At 38.7% G+C, this 18,917-nt stretch overlaps 1 protein-coding gene across 1 annotated transcript in view; it reads right to left on the bottom strand.

Annotated features, from left to right (window-relative positions):
• LOC133632573 (coiled-coil domain-containing protein 158-like) overlaps nucleotides 1-18,917 on the bottom strand; it is a 41,964-nt gene that overhangs the window by 15,859 nt on the left and 7,188 nt on the right. Inside the window, exons 2-11 of the mRNA XM_062025056.1 lie at nucleotides 17,436-17,542; nucleotides 17,295-17,368; nucleotides 17,110-17,168; nucleotides 16,785-17,025; nucleotides 13,165-13,220; nucleotides 10,624-10,734; nucleotides 10,449-10,554; nucleotides 10,161-10,266; nucleotides 4,823-4,975; nucleotides 4,550-4,662 (exon numbers count right to left, since the gene is read on the bottom strand). Coding sequence (XP_061881040.1) covers nucleotides 4,550-4,662; nucleotides 4,823-4,975; nucleotides 10,161-10,266; nucleotides 10,449-10,554; nucleotides 10,624-10,734; nucleotides 13,165-13,220; nucleotides 16,785-16,997 — 858 coding nt within the window. The 5' untranslated portion in view covers nucleotides 16,998-17,025; nucleotides 17,110-17,168; nucleotides 17,295-17,368; nucleotides 17,436-17,542. The remainder of the gene's footprint in view (nucleotides 1-4,549; nucleotides 4,663-4,822; nucleotides 4,976-10,160; nucleotides 10,267-10,448; nucleotides 10,555-10,623; nucleotides 10,735-13,164; nucleotides 13,221-16,784; nucleotides 17,026-17,109; nucleotides 17,169-17,294; nucleotides 17,369-17,435; nucleotides 17,543-18,917) is intronic.

Raw genomic sequence — 18,917 nt, 5'->3', positions numbered from 1 at the left:
TTGTTGTGATGCCCCGCTGGATGCATTAAACAATGTAACAAGGTTTTCCAAAATAAATCAACTCAAGTTATGGAAAAAAATGCCAACATGGCACTGCCATATTTATTATTGAAGTCACAAAGTGCATTATTTTTTTTAACATGCCTCAAAACAGCAGCTTGGAATTTGGGACATGCTCTCCCTGAGAGAGCATGAGGAGGTTGAGGTGGGCGGGGTTGGGGGAGGGGGGGGGGGGGTTGAGTTGGGAGGGCGGGGAGGGGGTAGCGGGGGGTGTATATTGTAGCGTCCCGGAAGAGTTAGTGCTGCAAGGGGTTCTGGGTATTTGTTATGTTGTGTTTATGTTGTGTTACGGTGCGGATGTTCTCTCGAAATGTGTTTGTCATTCTTGTTTGGTGTGGGTTCACAGTGTGGCGCATATTTGTAACAGTGTAAAAGTTGTTTATACGGCCACCCTCAGTGTGACCTGTATGGCTGTTGACCAAGTATGCCTTGCATTCACTTGTGTGTGTGAAAAGCCGTAGATATTATGTGAGTGGGCCGGCAGTGCTTTAAGGTTTATTGGCGCTCTGTACTTCTCCCTACGTCTGTGTACACAGCGCCGTTTTAAAAAGTCATACATTTTACTTTTTGAAACCGATATCGATAATTTTGAAACCGATACCGATAATTTCTGATATTACATTTTAAAGCATTTATTGGCTGATAATATCGGCAGTCCGATATTATTGGACATCTCTACTTGGAACATGAACATAAGGTGGTAATGTTGTAGAAATGATCTGGATCAGCCCTAAAATGTAATATTTTCCCTGAAAGTTAGATTAAAATGTATCGCTAACAAAACCTCAGGGCGGAGGTAATCAGTGTACATTTAAAAAAAGTAATCAATTATAGTTACTAGTTACTTTAACAAAAAAATTGCTGAATTACTCTTTAATAAATACAATTAATACCTAGGGAAAGTAATTAATGTGTTACTTTAAAAAAAAAAGTTAAATAGCAGGATTATGCAGCTGAGATGTTTCATGAAAGCAGAGTGTGCATGCATTTAAAAGACGGTACCTGTTGCCAAGGTGATGTGTGAGGTCAGCAAGAGGTCAGAGCCGCATTTTAGCTCAGCTGTGTTTGTTAGCTTAGCAGCAGCGGTTTTCCGGCAGTTATGGCAGCTCTGTTTAACCTTTTCACTGGATTGTATTAGCGCTAGTTAATACAGAGATTGAATATGCTTCGATGGTTGTAGTCTCCTTGTCCTTGTCACTTCAGTCATTGATTTGTAGTTCATTATTCCCTCATAATGGTAGTATGAGTGTGTGCATGTCTGTGTGTGTACTTAGCCTACAATGTAGGCTACTACGCAGGCTAAGTACACAACATGTAGGCCCTACATTGATTTCTCTACAGAATCTCCTCTCTGGTCAACAAAAGCCCCATGAAGATTCTAGCGGGAACTCTCATTCAACCCTTTTTCGATTACGCATGCACCTCCTGGTACCGCAGCACCTCCAAAACCCTCAAATCTAGACTCCAAACATCCCAGTACAAGCTAGTCAGGTTACTTCTAGACCTCCACCCCAGATCACACCTCACTCCTACCCACTTCTCCAATGTGGGCTGGCTCAGGGTTGAGGACAGAGTAAAACAACTAGTCTATAAAATCCGCTACACCTCCCTGATACGAAGTACATGTCAAACTACTTCCAGAACGTAAATGACCACCATAACCACAACACCAGGGGGAGCTCCACTAACCATGTTAAACCCAGATTCCGATCTAACAAAGGTCTTAACTCATTCTCTTTCTTTGCCACATCAATATGGAATGCACTCCCAACAGGTGTAAAAGAAAGTGCATCTCTATCCTCCTTCAAAACCGCACTAAAAGAACACCTCCAGTCAACTACAACCCTAGCCTAACCCCTTCCCCCCACCACATCCCACCTCCCCCGGAATGTAAATAATTCAATGTATATACTCTGATGATTAACTTGTGTGATGACTGTATCATGCTGATAGTATATATTCGTACCATGAATTGATTAACGTGGACCCCGACTTAAACAAGTTGAAAAACTTATTCGGGTGTTACTATTTAGTGATCAATTGTACGAAATATGTACTTCACTGTGCAATCTACTAATAAAAGTTTCAATCAAAAAAACACATATTTGCTGTGGCATGTTGCCGCTTCCCATTTAATGTCAAGTTAATTTTCATGTGGCGCTGGTCTTTGCTCGCATTAGTAAAACATTACTTCCTGTATTGAACTTGCTGTGCTTCTGATGCGGTCTTGTTTGACATACAACCACATCAAAAGTAGCGTGCCACGTTACATCAAACACATCGGTAAGGGCGTGGTAACGTATGTAAAAGTCATTAGATTACTCGTTACTAGTAAAAGTAACGGCATGAGTAACAGTATTTTTCCTAAGAGTGGAAGGAAATACATGTACTTTATTCATCCCGTGATGAAAATTAAGACATATTGGATTATAAACCCTGTTTCCATGAGTTGTGAAATTGTGTTAGATGTAAATATAAACGGAATACAATGATTTGCAAATCATTTTCAACCCATATTCAGTTGAATATGCTACAAAGACAACATATTTGATGTTCAAACTGATAAACTTTTTTTTTGTGCAAATAATCATTAACTTTAGAATTTGATGCCAGCAACACGTGACAAAGAAGTTGGGAAAGGTGGCAATAAATACTGATAAAGTTGAGGAATGCTCATCAAACACTTATTTGGAACATCCCACAGGTGAACAGGCTAATTGGGAACAGGTGGGTGCCATGATTGGGTATAAAAGTAGATTCCATGAAATGCTCAGTCATTCACAAACAAGGATGGGGCGAGGGTCACCACTTTGTCAACAAATGCCTGAGCAAATTGTTGAACAGTTTAAGAAAAACCTTTCTCAACCAGCTATTGCAAGGAATTTAGGGATTTCACTATCTACGCTCCGTAATATCATCAAAGGGTTCAGAGAATCTGGAGAAATCACTGCACGTAAGCAGCTAAGGCCGTGACCTTCGATCCCTCAGGCTGTAATGCATCAACAAGCGACATCAGTGTGTAAAGGATATCACCACATTAGCTCAGGAACACTTCAGAAACCCACTGTCAGTAACTCCAGTTGGTCGCTACATCTGTAAGTGCAAGTTAAAACTCTCCTATGCGAGGCGAAAACCGTTTATCAACAACACCCAGAAACGCCGTCGGCTTCGCTGGGCCTGAGCTCATCTAAGATGGACTGATACAAAGTGGAAAAGTGTTCTGTGGTCTGACGAGTCCACATTTCAAATTGTTTTTGGAAACTGTGGACGTCGTGTCCTCCGGACCAAAGAGGAAAAGAACCATCCGGATTGTTATAGGCGCAAAGTTGAAAAGCCAGCATCTGTGATGGTATGGTGGGTATTAGTGCCCAAGACATGGGTAACTTACACATCTGTGAAGGCGCCATTAATGCTGAAAGGTACAGACAGGTTTTGGAGCAACATATGTTGCCATCCAAGCAACGTTACCATGGACGCCCCTGCTTATTTCAGCAAGACAATGCCAAGCCACGTGTTACATCAACGTGGCTTCATAGTAAAAGAGTGCGGGTACTAGACTGGCCTGCCTGTAGTCCAGACCTGTCTCCCATTGAAAATGTGTGGTGCATTATGAAGCCTAAAATAGCACAAGGGAGACCCCCGGACTGTTGAACAACTTAAGCTGTACATCAAGCAAGAATGGGAAAGAATTCCACCTGAGAAGCTTCAAAAATATGTCTCCTCACTTCCCAAACGTTTACTGAGTGTTGTTAAAAGGAAAGGCCATGTAACACAGTGGTGAACATGCCCTTTCCCAACTACTTTGGCACGTGTTGCAGCCAAGAAATTCTAAGTTAATTATTATTTGCAAAAAAAAAATAAAGTTTATGAGTTTGAGCATCAAATATCTTGTCTTTGTAGTGCATTCAACTGAATATGGGCTGAAAAGGATTTGCAAATCATTGTATTCCGTTTATATTTACGTCTAACACAATTTCCCAACTCATATGGAAACGGGGTTTGTAGTTAAAGCCTGTTTAAAAGATGTGAAATATCAAAACGGCCCACGCATCCTCTGATTTTTTTATTTAGTACTGTTAGTGGAAAAAAACATGTATTTGCCGACCAATATTTTAAACTGTCAAAAAGTATGTCATGTATGCCTCCATTGTGTTGTGCCTTGCACTTTCAGTATCACTTTAACAGTAGCCCTTTGTTGCACCCTGTGGGAAATTGTCATTTATCAGGAATATTCGGCCAAAAGGAATCTTTGTAGGCGACACAAAGAACACAAGGTTCTAGTAGTTTTTTTTTGTTTTTTTTGTTTTTTGTTTGCTCCATGCTTTTTTAACCTGTAAAGCACTTTGGTGCAATCTAAAAAGTTGTTGAAAATGTGCTATATAAATAAAGTTGACTTGACTTGACTTGACTTGACTTGACTTGACTAGTAGTTGTTGTGGTTTCACAGCAGAAGTAAACACCTTTACATGCCAATATTGGCTTCTTTCACCTGGTCCAGTTTCTTTAGCGTCTCCTCCAGATGTTGGACTCTGGCCTGCAGAGTGTCCGTCTGCCGTCTCCTGGCTGTGATTTCCTTCTGCATGTCCAAGGCCGCTCGAAGGCCTGACAATGGAGGAAGGAAACAGAAAAAATAAAAACGAGGGCAGGAAGACACTCCTAACAGTAATGAACTTCTTTCTCAGTACTCGTTTCATTTACACTTAATCGGAACAAACTGGACGGATGCGCCTTTGTGTCATTAAATCTGAGATTTAGATCTAACCGTGGCAGTCAGCTTCTTCCAGCGTCCTCAGGGTGCTCTTGACCCGGTCCAGCTCAGTCTGGACTCTGTCCATCCGGCCCTGGAGCCTCAGCACGATGCCCTTGTGCTCCTCACTCGCGCAGCTGTGGAGCTGTTGCAGCTCTCTGTGCGCCTCTGAACAGGCGCCCACAAAAACACACACAAATGATGTACAAAGGGGTTACCACACAGAGCAACACAAAAGATCGGACTCTTGTCATACATCAAAATGTAAATAATGCTTGTTTTGTTTGATAGTAGAGGTGTCCCGATCAGTTATTGATATCGGATTATATCCAATTGCAGTCCTGCAGAGTGTTTACTTGTGCAAAGCCAGTTAACATCTAAATGTTATCCAATAAGCACACAAGATTGCTCTTTTTTGTATTTTAGTCAAGTCATTTACATAAGGTAAACATGCTAGACTACAGGTTACTAGGAGCTAGCTGATACACAACAGCTAAGCACACAATAGCACACAAGCTAGACATCAAAATAAGTGTCCATAATTGAACAGGATTAAAACAGCACATGTGTCGATATAAACAAGTATCAAATAATTATACATTACTTAGACATACAGAGAGCGTATTAGAAAGTATCCAGTAACAAACGTGTCCGCATCGTTCAACTTACTCTGTCATGTGCAACTCCTACTGACTGGTATACACAAGGTATGGAAATTATATCAATAGAAAAAACAGCATTTAGTTTAGATAATAATGAGTCATATATTGCAATATGGGATCCATTATTTATATGTGTTTTAACTATTAAATTAACCTAAAATATGACTTATTTTATCTTTGTGGAAAATATTGGACACAATGTGTTGTCAAGCTTATGAAATGTGATACAAGTGTAAGCCACATTGTTCATTTTTTACATCCATCCATCCATTTTCTACCGCTTGTCCCTTCTGGGGTGGCGGGGGGGTGCTGGAGCCTATCTCAGCTGCATTCGGGCGGAAGGCGGGGTACACTCATTTTTTTACATGTTTTTTATAAATGGCTGTAATGATAATGTACATGAGGGATTTCTAATCACTGCTATGTTGGAATTCTTATTAATATTCATACTGTTGTTGGTATTGTTCATTTTTGTTTGACTACTTTTGGATCGTTTTGTGTCATGTTTGTGTGTCCTCAATTGCTCTGTTGATTGCTATTCTGAATGTTGCTGGGCCGGGTTTGGTTTTGGAATTAGGATTGTATTATTATTGTATTATTGTGTCTTATTTTGTTGGACTGATTAATAAAAAAAATAATTGTTTAAAATTTAAAAAATAAAATAAAATAAGTGTCCATAATTGAGCGAGATTAAAACAGCACATTTGTCAATATAAACAAGTATCAAATCATTATAGTTACATTTTACTTAGACATACAAAGAGCGTATTAGAAAGTATCCAGTAACAAACGTGTCCGCATCGTTCAACTTATACCGTCATGTGCTTAACCTAATAAATTGCGGCCACTTGGTGTTGCCAAAAAGCAATTACCACTCCACTTCAAATTAAAGACAGCATAAGTCAGTTCCAGACGGATAATAACAAATAGGTTAGTGTTTTTCATACCTACCATTGTTCTCTTTTTTACTGATTTCACTTCATCAATAATTTTCTAGCATTCCACATGACATAATTAAAAAAAGTATGTATGATTCATCCTGATATGGTATCGGATCAATATCTCTATAACTGTATTCTGATTAGGTGTGAAAGCACACTTTGGACAAAAGAACTGGGACAAGTAACTAGCTACCACAAATGTTCTAAACACAAAGGCAGTGTTTATTTACTTAAAGTGCAAAGACGACGATAATTGTTATTACCCCCTTATTAATAAAGGCCTTAGTGGCCACATGCGTGGACAGCACCTTTTAGCTCTTATTTCCAAAATTGTGTACACTACTGAATTGGGGTCTTATGGCCGCTTATGTGGACACTTATACTGCCATCTGGTGGTGTCAGAAGAGTATAACATACAATGGAAATTGGAGAAAAAAAAGTGTAAAAATAAGAATTAGCATGTCACTAAACATGAAGTACACGTTTGTGTACTTATGGACTAAGTACATCATATCAAAAGATGATTCTTAGTTTTTATTCTAATTAGGGTCCAATAAGCCCAAACAGCAAAGAGAAATAAAAAAGCATGTAAACAAACAGCTTGGGCCTTAAGAGGTTAAAAATCATAATCACTTTTAACAAACACAAGAAAAAGAGAGCACATTACTCCTGTTTTAGCCTCCCTCCACTGGCTGCCTGTGTCTTTTAGAGTCCATTTTAAAATTATCTTACTTGTTTTTAAATCCTTACATGGTCTTGCCCCACCTTACCTCTCTGAGCTGCTCCACCTCTATGCCCCCACCCGGTCCCTCAGGTCAGCTGATCAGCTGATCCTGGAGGTACCCAAATCCAAGCGTAAGCTCAGGGGGGACAGAGCCTTCTCTGTTGCGGGCCCCAAACTCTGGAATGATCTTCCACTTCATGTTAGACAGGCCCCTTCTTTGGCTATTTTTAAGACCCTTCTTAAAACCCATTTTTATTCACTGGCTTTTAACCCAGCATGAGACTTTAAACTGTTTTTAACTTTTAACTTTTTTAACTGCTTTTTATCTAACAAAATTGTTCTTAGGGTAATTTTGTATTTGCTTTTTAATGTGTATTTTACTTCTGTTTTAAATTTTATTTTTTAGTCTGTCCTTTGCCTTTATTTCTTTGTGGTGTACAGCCCTTTGTCTTTCAACTGTGGTTGTTTTTAAAGGGCTTTATAAATAAAGTTGGTATGGTATGGTATGGTATAATATGTAACAAGGTTTTTCCTGGCTCAAATTGAGGCAGAGATGGTACAATCCTGACCATGCACCAGAAATTTTAATGCAAAAAAATTGTTGTTTTTTTCAATTTACAGTAATATACTGTAAAGAACACCATAAAATGTATTGTAATTTATTTATTTATTTGATGGGTAGTTTGCTGTAAAATCATAAGTCATGGAGATATTTAAGTATTTATTTTTATTTAGACAAAAAATGTTTGGAAGGTATGATAATATAGTGTAATATTTGTTGCAATAATGGATACTATTAAAGTTGAAAAGGCATGCAATTTCAAGCAGTACATATATTTTTTTCTGTCAAAATGAAAAAAATCCATTACATTTAGTGAGAAAATATTAAGTTCTAAGTATTACAAAATGAACATGTTATAATAACATGTTCATTTTGTAATAATGATCTGAAGAAAATAAAAATTTAGCTCTAGCTTTAATATTTCATTACAAGTATTTTGCACATCACAGCAACAGAACCAATGTTGTATTAGCGGTATGGAAAACAACGGTGTGATTACACATCAGTTTCACAGCTGTGTTGCACAACAAATACTCAGTGGCCTAGTGGTTAGAGTGTCCGCCCTGAGATCTGTAGGTTGTGAGTTCAAACCCCGGCCGAGTCGTACCAACGACTATAAAAATGGGACCCATTACCTCCCTGCTTGGCACTCAGCATCAAGGGTTGAAATTGGGGGTTAAATCACCAAAAATGATTCCCGGGCGTGGCACCGCTGCTGCTCACTGCTCCACTCACTTCCCAGGGGGTGAACAAGGGGATGGGTCAAATGCAGAGGACAAATTTCACTAAACCTAGTGTGTGTGTGACAATCATTGGTACTTTAAATATTTAAGTTAACTTAACTTAAATATTTTAAAGTGACCACTCATCATACTTCAAATGTTAAATTATTGTCAAATTATATGTCAAAGGTTTGCCTCTTACCACAGTTGTAAACGCCAACGTTTTTAATTAGAGACCCTGTGTTTTTTTTTTAAATATTTCGTAGACCACGCACCTGACAGGAAGTGAAAGTGAAGAAAGCGTGCAGAAATCAAAGCCGATAACCACAAAGGTTGAGTGTGGAGGGGGGCGTGGTCGGCGCGCCTCCTGCAGGAATGGGGTGTGTATGGACCGGCCTCGAAGCACAGCTGGCAGGTGATTGGATTACCCGGCTCGGGCTGATCATCCAATCACCTGCCATGCTTATCAGCAGCAGCCGGGCCGACACACAATGATGGAGTTGGAGTTTGAGCGCCACACACACACACACACACACACACACACACACACACACACACACACACACACACACACACACACACACACACACACACACACACACACACACACACACGTGATGGGTTGATGAGGCGTCATGAAGCGTTTCGACACATTGCAAAACTGTATTGATACTGTGTCGATACTGTGTCACTAAATACTGACATCTGCTGGACATTAAAAATCCCTACAGGCAACCTATGCACCGACTCAACTTGACACTGATTTTATGACCTAGTATATACAATAATATAAACCAAGTCATTGTATTTCATTTAGGATTATTTCATATCTTCATTTAAATAAAAATATATTCTAATCTTTTTTAGATGCAGTCAATAAAAAATGTGAACATGTATCATAACATGGAAATCTAAGAGAATGTGTTGTGAATGAGGATGCTAGTGGACTGGGATTTTTTTTAATTTATTTTTTACACATTTTTATTTTAAAAAAAAACAGTTTTTCCAACGTATTCAATTTTAGACAATTTCTTTCATTGATTGATTAAAACTTTTATTAGTAGATTGCACAGTGGAGTACATATTCTGTACAATTGACCACTAAATGGTAACACCCGAATACGTTTTTCAACTTGTTTAAGTCGGGGTCCACTTAAATTGATTCATGATACAGATATATACTATCATCATAATACAGTCATCACACAAGTTAATCATCAGAGTATATACACTGAATTATTTACATTATTTACAATCCGGGGTGTGGGATATAGAGGAGGGGGGTGGGGTTAGGTTTGGTTGTTATCAACACTTCAGTCGTCTCTTCTTAGTTATTATTTCTCCGGCTGTAGAAAAGACCCGCTCACAGGGCACAGAGGAGGCGGGAGTGCGACACAGTTTGCGTATCGGTCACGTGACCAAAACAGCTCATGATCGGTCACGTGACTTTCTAAAAGCAGTACGCGCACCGACACAGGGTATTGCTTTATGAGCTTGACGCATGCGCCGATGCATCGGTGTTGCCGGACCCATCACTAACACACACACACACACACACACGCCCGAGATCACGCCGCAAGAGGCAGAGCAGTCGAAAGACTGAAAAGTTGCTGAAAAGAGTGCTGACCTGGCGCGTGTGCGCACAATAAAGATATTATTGAACATGACTACCGGGCTCTCAAGAAGGTCTGTCGCGATCAGGGGAACCCACAAGAGGGCAACCTCTACATTGAGAAACCTACTAGTGATGGCGAGCAGGCGCCTGTGCTGCACCTCCAGCTGGGCGGCGAGTTGCTGCTTCTCCTGGTCCTCCGCCTCAACACGCTGAGAGTCCGCAGCCAGGTGGGTCTAACGAGAACAGAAGAGAGAGTGACAATGAGCTTGCAGTGAGGAGGTCCTCTCCTGCTTGTGCTGCTGAGGACGACCTTCTCCCTGCGGAGGGCGTTTGTGGCGAGAACCTTCCCACGCTGTCTCGATGAGAGGATGGTTTGCAAAGATAATAATGCTCACTTTTTATTGACACAAAATACCTGCATGGCTTCTTGGGAATCCTCCTCCTCGGTCGCATCTGGCTCTCCTCCTGGGGTCTGCACCTCCTCCAGGGGCCCTTCTTCACTGACCTGATGTAGGGATCTCCTGTAAAAAAAATGACTCCTTAGAGGTTGAAGTTCACACACACATAATATTCATCTGTACGTTTCATACATCAGAAGGTCCAGTTTGGTGCTGATGCGAGCGCCGCTCTCCTTGGATGAGCGCAGTTTGTGGTGCAGCATCGCCACCTCCTGGCCAAGGCTTGCAATTAAGGGCGCCGTTCTAAAAAAGCAATTGACTCTGCAGGTTTTTGCTCATGTGTCAAGAATAAAACATGATGTTTCCCCATCACTGCATTTAATATACAGTACAGGCCAAAAGGGTGGAGTGCCATCTCCGGGTTGCGGAGGAGACCCTGCCCCAAGTGGAGGAGTTCAAGTACCTCGGAGTCTTGTTCACGAGTGAGGGAAGAGTGGATCGTGAGATCGACAGGCGGATCGGTGCGGCGTCTTCAGTAATGCGGACGCTGTATCGATCCGTTGTGGTGAAGAAGGAGCTGAGCCGGAAGGCAAAGCTCTCAATTTACCGGTCGATCTACGTTCCCATCCTCACCTATGGTCATGAGCTTTGGGTTATGACCGAAAGGACAAGATCACGGGTACAAGCGGCCGAAATGAGTTTCCTCCGCCGGGTGGCGTGGCTCTCCCTTAGAGATAGGGTGAGAAGCTCTGCCATCCGGGGGGAGCTCAAAGTAAAACCGCTGCTCCTCCACATGGAGAGGAGCCAGATGAGGTGGTTCGGGCATCTGGTCAGGATGCCACCCGAACGCCTCCCTAGGGAGGTGTTTAGGGCACGTCCGACCAGTAGGAGGCCACGACGAAGGCCCAGGACACGTTGGGAAGACTATGTGTAATGAAAGAGAGTGGGGTTGTATGATATCAGTTGTAATTGCACTGGCAGACAGGGCCAAGTTGAGCGTATGTGTTCCTCATCCGTCACTCATATTTTGGGCATGTTTATGTTCATTGTACTTTAACAAATTCTGAGAAATAAAGCCACAATTGCTGAAGTAGAATGTTTTTGTTTTTTGGCTTTTTTGGAGTAATGAACTTTGATTCCACTGTTACCACTTTATCTGTGTGTAATACACAATCCTTGGATCAGAAATTTGCTGTTGGGTGGAAACCTTATAGGTCTAAAACCATTCCTTTATTGTTATTATTTGTGAAAATAGCAGATCTGCAAGCTTACAATGGGTTGAACTTATAGATCTGCTGCTATTTTCACAACTTATGTGTGACACTGCCCAACAGCAATCTCCAATACTTATTGACCTAAATTAATTTGTTAAAAGACTATACTTATATTATACTTTTTATTTGGACTAAAACTAGACTAAAACCCTTTTGAGTTTTCGTCGACTAAAACTGGACTAAAACTATCACATATAAAAGTGACTAAAATGTGACTAATACTAATAAGCATTTTAGTCCAAAAGACTAAGACTAAGACTAAATGTAAGATGGTTGTCAAAAACAACACTGCTCTTGAAGCTCATCGAGAGAATGCCAGGAGTGTGCGAAAAAGTAATCAGAGCAAAGGGTGGCTATTTTGAAGAAACTAGAATATAAAACAGGTTTTCAGTTATTTCACCTTTTTTTGTTAAGTACATTAACTCCATGAATGTGTTCGTTCATAGTTTTGATGCCTTCAGTGACAATCTGCAATGTAAATAGTCATGAAAATTAAATCTAGTGGAAATGGATAGAGTATATGAAACTAAATTCTTGGGAATAATAATTGATCATAAATTATGTTGGAAACTGCATCTTGAATATATAAAGGGAAAAATTTCCAAATCCATTGCTATTCTTTAAAAAGTAAAACACATACTGAATAAGACATGTCTGCATATGTTATATAATTTTATTTTTCCATATTTAACATATTGTGTTGAAGTTTGGGGAAATGTTTATAAAACAAACATAGACCCAATAATTAAACTTCAAAAAAGGGTCATTACAATAATACACACAGTGTGCTACTATGAACATACCAATCCATTATTTATAAGTTCTAATGTGTTGAAATGTTCAGATATTGTGTTTTTAAAAACAATGTAAATTATGTTTCGAGTAAAGGACAACAGCCTTCCAGCTTGTATTCTCAGGTTATTTCAATTAAGAGGAGAAAACTATCATTTACGGGGGATATTGATTTTTGAAATGGGTAAAGTAAGAACGAATATAAAATACAAATGTATTTCAGTTTTAAGTGTTAAATGGTGGAACAAGCTCAGTGATAAGTTGAAGACATGCAGTTCTTTGTTAAGGTTTAAGAAAACCTTGAAAGGTGAAATAATTGAAAATGATAAAATATAGTAACAATTACTTTCATCCCATTGATTTTTTTAACGTTGCTGTTCCAGGCAATGTAATTTTCAGTGAAGGTATCGGATAGCCAAATATAAGCTTTGGCTTCAGCCTATTCCTTTTTCGGTCATTCTTTTTCTTTTCTTTTCTTTTTGTGTGTAAATGTATATGATTGTTAAATATGTCTAATCTGTACTGTTAAACTGGTCACACAAAATGGTTGATGGTTGATTATATGACCGAAATAAACTTATTTCATTTATTTATTTAAAAATAAAGAAAACCCATTTAATGAGAAGGTGTGTCCAAACTTTTGGCCTGTACTGTATATATACATTACTTTTTGTCTATCTCTCCTCCACTGCGGTCGTCACTCTTCACATGTTCTCCCAGCTGCTGAAACACATAAAAATATGACATAGGGCTTATTTCTCAGCAGTGGTCCCAATGGGCCGCAGCAGTACTCAGTTGTAATACACTTTTCCACCACTTGTGGCAGTAATGAAAACATCAAACAAACAGAAGAAGTCTGGTGCTAAAGTCATACGGATGTTTCTTAAAGGCCTACTGAAAGCCACTACTACCGACCACGCAGTCTGATAGTTTATATATCAATGGTGAAATCTTAACATTGCAACACATGCCAATACGGCCGGGTTAACTTTTAAAGTGCAATTTTAAATTTCCCGCCACACTTCCGGTTGAAAACGTCTAGATATGATGACGTATGCGCGTGACGTAAACGGTTGATACGGAAGTATTGGTACCCCATTGAATACAATACAAAAAAGCTCTGTTTTCATTTCAAAATTCCACAGTATTCTGGACATCTGTGTTGGTGAATCTTTTGCAATTTGTTTAATGAACAATGGAGACTGCAAAGAAGAAAGTTGTAGGTGGGATCGGTGTATTAGCGGCTGGCTGCAGCAACACAGCCAGGAGGACAGAGATGGATAGCAGACGCGCTAGCCGCTGAACTCACCTTAACTTCCTCTGTCTCGCCGACCGCATCGGTGATCGGGTGAAGTCCTTCGTCGCACCGTCGATCGCTGGAACGCAGGTGAGCACGGGTGTTGATGAGCAGATGAGGGCTGGCTGGCGTAGGTGGATAGCTAATGTTTTTAGCATAGCTCTGTGAGGTCCGGTTGCTAAGTTAGCTTCAATGGCGTCGTTAGCAACAGCATTGTTAACCTTCGCCAGGCTGGAAAGCATTAACCGTGTATTTACATGTCCATGGTTTAATAGTATTGTTGATCTTCTGTCTATCCTTCCAGTCGGGGATTTATTTATTTTGTTTCTATATGCAGTTAAGCACGATGCTATCACGTTAGCTCCGTAGCTAAAGTGTTTCGTCGATGTATTGTCATGGAGATAAAAGTCACCGTGAATGTCCATTTCGCGTTCTCGACTCTCATTTTCAAGAGGATATAGTATCCGAGGTGGTTTAAAATACAAATCCGTGATCCACAATAGAAAAAGGAGAGAGTGTGGAATCCAATGAGCCAGCTTGTACCTAAGTTACGGTCAGAGCGAAAAAAGATATGTCTTGCACTGCATTCTAGTCCTTCACTCTAACGTTCCTCATCCACAAATCTTTCATCCTCGCTCAAATAAATGGGGTAATCGTCACTTTCTCGGTCCGAATCGCTCTAGCTGCATTGAAAACAATAGGAAAATGTGAGGAGCCTTTCAACTGACTACGTCACGCTACTTCCTGTACAGGCAAGGCTTTTTTTTATCAGATACCAAAAGTTGCGATCTTTTTCGTCGTTGTTCTCTACTAAATCCTTCCAGCAAAAATATGGCAATATCGCGAAATGATCAAGTATGACACATAGAATGGATCTGCTATCCCCGTTTAAATTAAAAAAAATTCATTTCAATAGGCCTTTAAGCGCAAACAAGATGACTAAAGTGGTGAAGCTGTATTTGCACTTTAATTTTATTGACAGTTTAGTTAAGAAACATTCATTAATAATTTTGTTTACTTATTTTCGCACCACATAATTGTATTTGCAATTTATTTGGTTAGTGCTTATTTTTCAAATCCGCCTGACCGAAGCCTAAGTTTTATGTGTTAAATAAACAATAATCTTTGTGATTTACAAATGGTTTCATATAATCTGACAAGGTTGTAAACTGTAAGTAGGTTAGGTGTACTTATTAAATATTATTAAAATCTAGAGTAAGATTACTGATTCAGTGTTAATATTTGAGTGGGCGCTGAGGTCAAAAAGGTGAAGAATCTCCGACACAGGGAATCAACGAAAGTTGTACAATTCAGAATTGGACCCAGTGTTAATGTGGACAGCAGTTTTTAATTTAATTTTAGTCATAGTCTTTTGACAAAAATGTATTTTAGTTCTAGTCATATTTTAGTCATCTAAATTGATTTAACTTCAGACTAGTTTAAGTCTACTAAATTCCTCAACATTTTAGTCGACTAAAATTACACTAAATTTTGTCGACTAAAACAAAGTGTTTTGAAAGCACTTTTATTAAAGTTGTTGTCTTACAAACTAAATTCAGAACAAGAACTGCACTCCATGAATATGTCGATAGGTCAATTTCACACTAACCTTACTGTGTGTTATTAATTCAGCTGAAATTTAGCATTTAATTTTCAAATGTTGAATAATATATGAATACAATGGTCATATCAAGTAACAATCTAGTTTTATTCTTAATTGTGTATAACTACACTGGCGGTAAACAATTGGCGTCTTGGCCACTGTCCCATTTAAGTACAGCAACCAGGGTCATATATATATATATATATATATATATATATATATATATATATATATATATATATATATAACAGGGGTCACCAACCTTTTTGAAACCAAGAGCTACTTCTTGGGTACTGATTAATGCGAAGAGCTACCAGTTTGATACACACTTAAATAAATTGCCAGAAATAGCCAATTTGCTCAATTTACCTTTAACTCTATGTTATTATTAATAATTAATGATATTTACACTTAATCGAACGGTTTAAAAGAGGAGAAAACACGAAAAAAATGACAATTCAATTTTGAAACATAGTTTATCTTCAATTTCGACTCTTTAAAATTCAAAATTCAACCGAAAAACTTTAAAAAATAATTTATGGAACATCCTTAGTAATTTTTCCTGATTAAAATTAATTTTAGAATTTTGATGACATGTTTTAAATAGGTTAAAATCCAATCTACACTTTGTTAGAGTATATAACAAATTGGACCAAGCTATATTTCTAACAAAGACAGATCATTATTTCTTCTAGATTTTCCAGAACAAATATTTTAAAATAAATTCAAAAGACTTTGAAATAAGATTTAAATTTGATTGTACAGATTTTCTAGATTTGCCAGAATATTTTTTTTGAATTTTAATCATAAGTTTAAAGAAATATTTCACAAATATTCTTTGTCGAAAAAATAGAAGCTAAAATGAAGAATTAAATTAAAATGTATTTATTATTCTTTACAATAAAAAAAAAAAAATACTTGAACATTGATTTAAATTGTCAGGAAAGAAAAGGAAGGAATTTAAAAGGTAAAAAGGTATATGTGTTTAAAAATCCTAAAATCATTTTTAAGGTTGTATTTTTTCTCTAAAATTGTCTTTCTGAAAGTTATAAGAAGCAAAGTAAAAAAAATTAATGAATTTATTTAAACAAGTGAAGACCAAGTCTTTAAAATATTTTCTTGGATTTTCAAATTCTATTTGAGTTTTGTCTCTCTTAGAATTAAAAATGTCGGGCAAAGCGAGACCAGCTTGCTAGTAAATAAATAAAATTTAAAAAATAGATGCAGCACACTGGTAAGTGCTGCTATTTGAGCTATTTTTAGAACAGGCCGGTGGGCTACTCATCTAGTCCTTACGGGCTACCTGGTGCCCGCGGGCACCGCGTTGGTGACCCCTGATATATAATATATATATATATAAATATATATATATATGATTTATACCTACCAAATCTGACTCTGTCTGTCTGTCAGAGGCGATGGTGCTCGAGACACTTTTCTCATGGGATAGCAAAGTCTGGCACAATTTCTTAATGTTTCCTTCCAGCGCCTCCACTTTCTTGTTCAGCTGCCACGTCTCATTCTGGGCTTCCTGCAGATTCTGGTCACCTGACCTTTTGATGGCTTGGAGCTCCTCCAGCAAGCTAAGCATCTTTTCCATCGGCTCAACCTGCCTCCTTGAATCAGTCCTACAGACAAAGAACAATGTTTGTTTGTTTTTTACTTTTTAAGATCTCTTTTCTGCAGATGTTTTGGAATCAGACGAGACGTGCCTCCCTTGCTGCAAACTGGTCTGCAGGCTCTCCTTGCTTTGTTCATGTGGAGCAGAGGCCTGCAGGGTCAACATAACTTATCAATCTACTTATGCGATATATGCAGTGCTTGACTCTCTCAGCATGCACACAGTAAACTTAGTCAGAAGATGAAGACGATCATCATCTCGTGGATTTCCTCTTACCTCCTTTCTAGAGGCGGGGATGACATCTCCCTGCCCTGCTGCCTGCTGATGGGATGAATCCCACGACGGAGCATCTGCAGAAGAAGGAAACAAGTTTACAAAGCTGGAATATCAGTGTGCATCGGTTATCGCCGGTCATACAAATGTGTCCCTCTGTGCAGCCAAACTTCTCCAAGGTCAATTTTGTGGCATTTTCTACTTCTTCCTGAAGCTTCTGGGTTTCCTTAATGCCCCTTTCGAGCTCCTCGCTGTCTTAGAAACAAAACATTGTATTTGTATTGATTTTTCTCAAGCAAAGCAGTGACAATTGAAAAATACATAGTTTTCATCTCTGGCCTTTGTTGACTAACACATTGTGAATAAACAAAAACACTGTTTGCAGTCATTTCAACCTAAAATGTAAACAATTGTCTACCTCAAATCATCCAGCGCCAGGATGTTGTATCTCAGCCCAGAAGTGTCCTGGGTGGCTGGAATGCATGTTAATTGCAATAAAACAGCTAAATAACAGATTTAACGAACTAGCAAGGCTAACTAGCTAACAAGCTAAGCTAACAACATACCAGCTCCTGTCGTCCTTCGACGTTCTAAGTCCATAACGTCATGCTGGAAGTCGATGTTTTAAAATGTTACAAAAAAAAACAATATTGTTGAAAGGTGGTGTATACAATGTTTCTTTTGAGGTGTTGTTTAAAAATATAACTTATCAGGAAGATAATGGAAGCTAATGGCAACGCCTCCTGCCAAGTTACAGTTCGTTACCATGGAAACCACATTATTAGCGTCTTATTCTCTCCCACGTTAAACCATTCAAAGCCCAACACTAATGCCCACTTACAGTAAATTGACAGGTTATTTAGTGTTTGTCCACTTTTTTGTTTAAATGACAAACAAAAACGCAATATCAATAAATTGGTGCGGACTTTTCGAACAGTCTTCTTTGGGGGTTGTAGATTATGACGTCACGATTCTGTCACTGACTACACTGCCATCCTGTGTGCGGAAGTATAACTACGCCAAGTTTTAGTTTTATTTTTTTTGTGTACAAGATAATGAAATGCATCACCCTCGAGAGAATATATGGAATAATGTACATGTTTTTTAACTATACAGAAACCCAAATGAGTTGAATGTCATGTCGTAACAGTTATTGTAAAAATGTTAATTTGGATTTCCTGTTTTCGTGTCGTAGTGCCTGCTGGGTAATGTAGTCGACTTGCGAGTCAGCAGAAGTACAGTATAATAGAGAAGTACAGTCTTCTTTGGGGGGTTGTAGATTATGACGTCACGATTGTGTCACTGACTACACCGCCATCCTGTGTGCAGAAGTGGAACTACGTCAACCGCCAAATTGTAGTTTTTATTTTTGTTCAAGATAATGAAATGTATCACCCTCGAGAGAATATATAACATTATGTATATGTTGTTTAACTATATAGCAACCAAAAATAGTTGAATATCATGTCGTAAGAGTTATTGTAAAAACGTTAATTAGACTTCCATAAACCTGACTTTAAAGATTAAGATTAAGATTAAAGTACCAATGATTGTCACACACACACTAGATGTGGTGAAATTTGTCCTCTGCATTTGTCCCATCCCCTTGGGGAGCAGTGGGCAGCA

This window comes from Entelurus aequoreus, linkage group LG17 (genome assembly GCF_033978785.1).
Source record: "Entelurus aequoreus isolate RoL-2023_Sb linkage group LG17, RoL_Eaeq_v1.1, whole genome shotgun sequence".
NCBI classification, from domain to species: domain Eukaryota; kingdom Metazoa; phylum Chordata; class Actinopteri; order Syngnathiformes; family Syngnathidae; genus Entelurus; species Entelurus aequoreus.
Note: the sequence above shows the minus strand (reverse complement) of the source record. Positions and strands in the feature narration are given on the sequence as shown.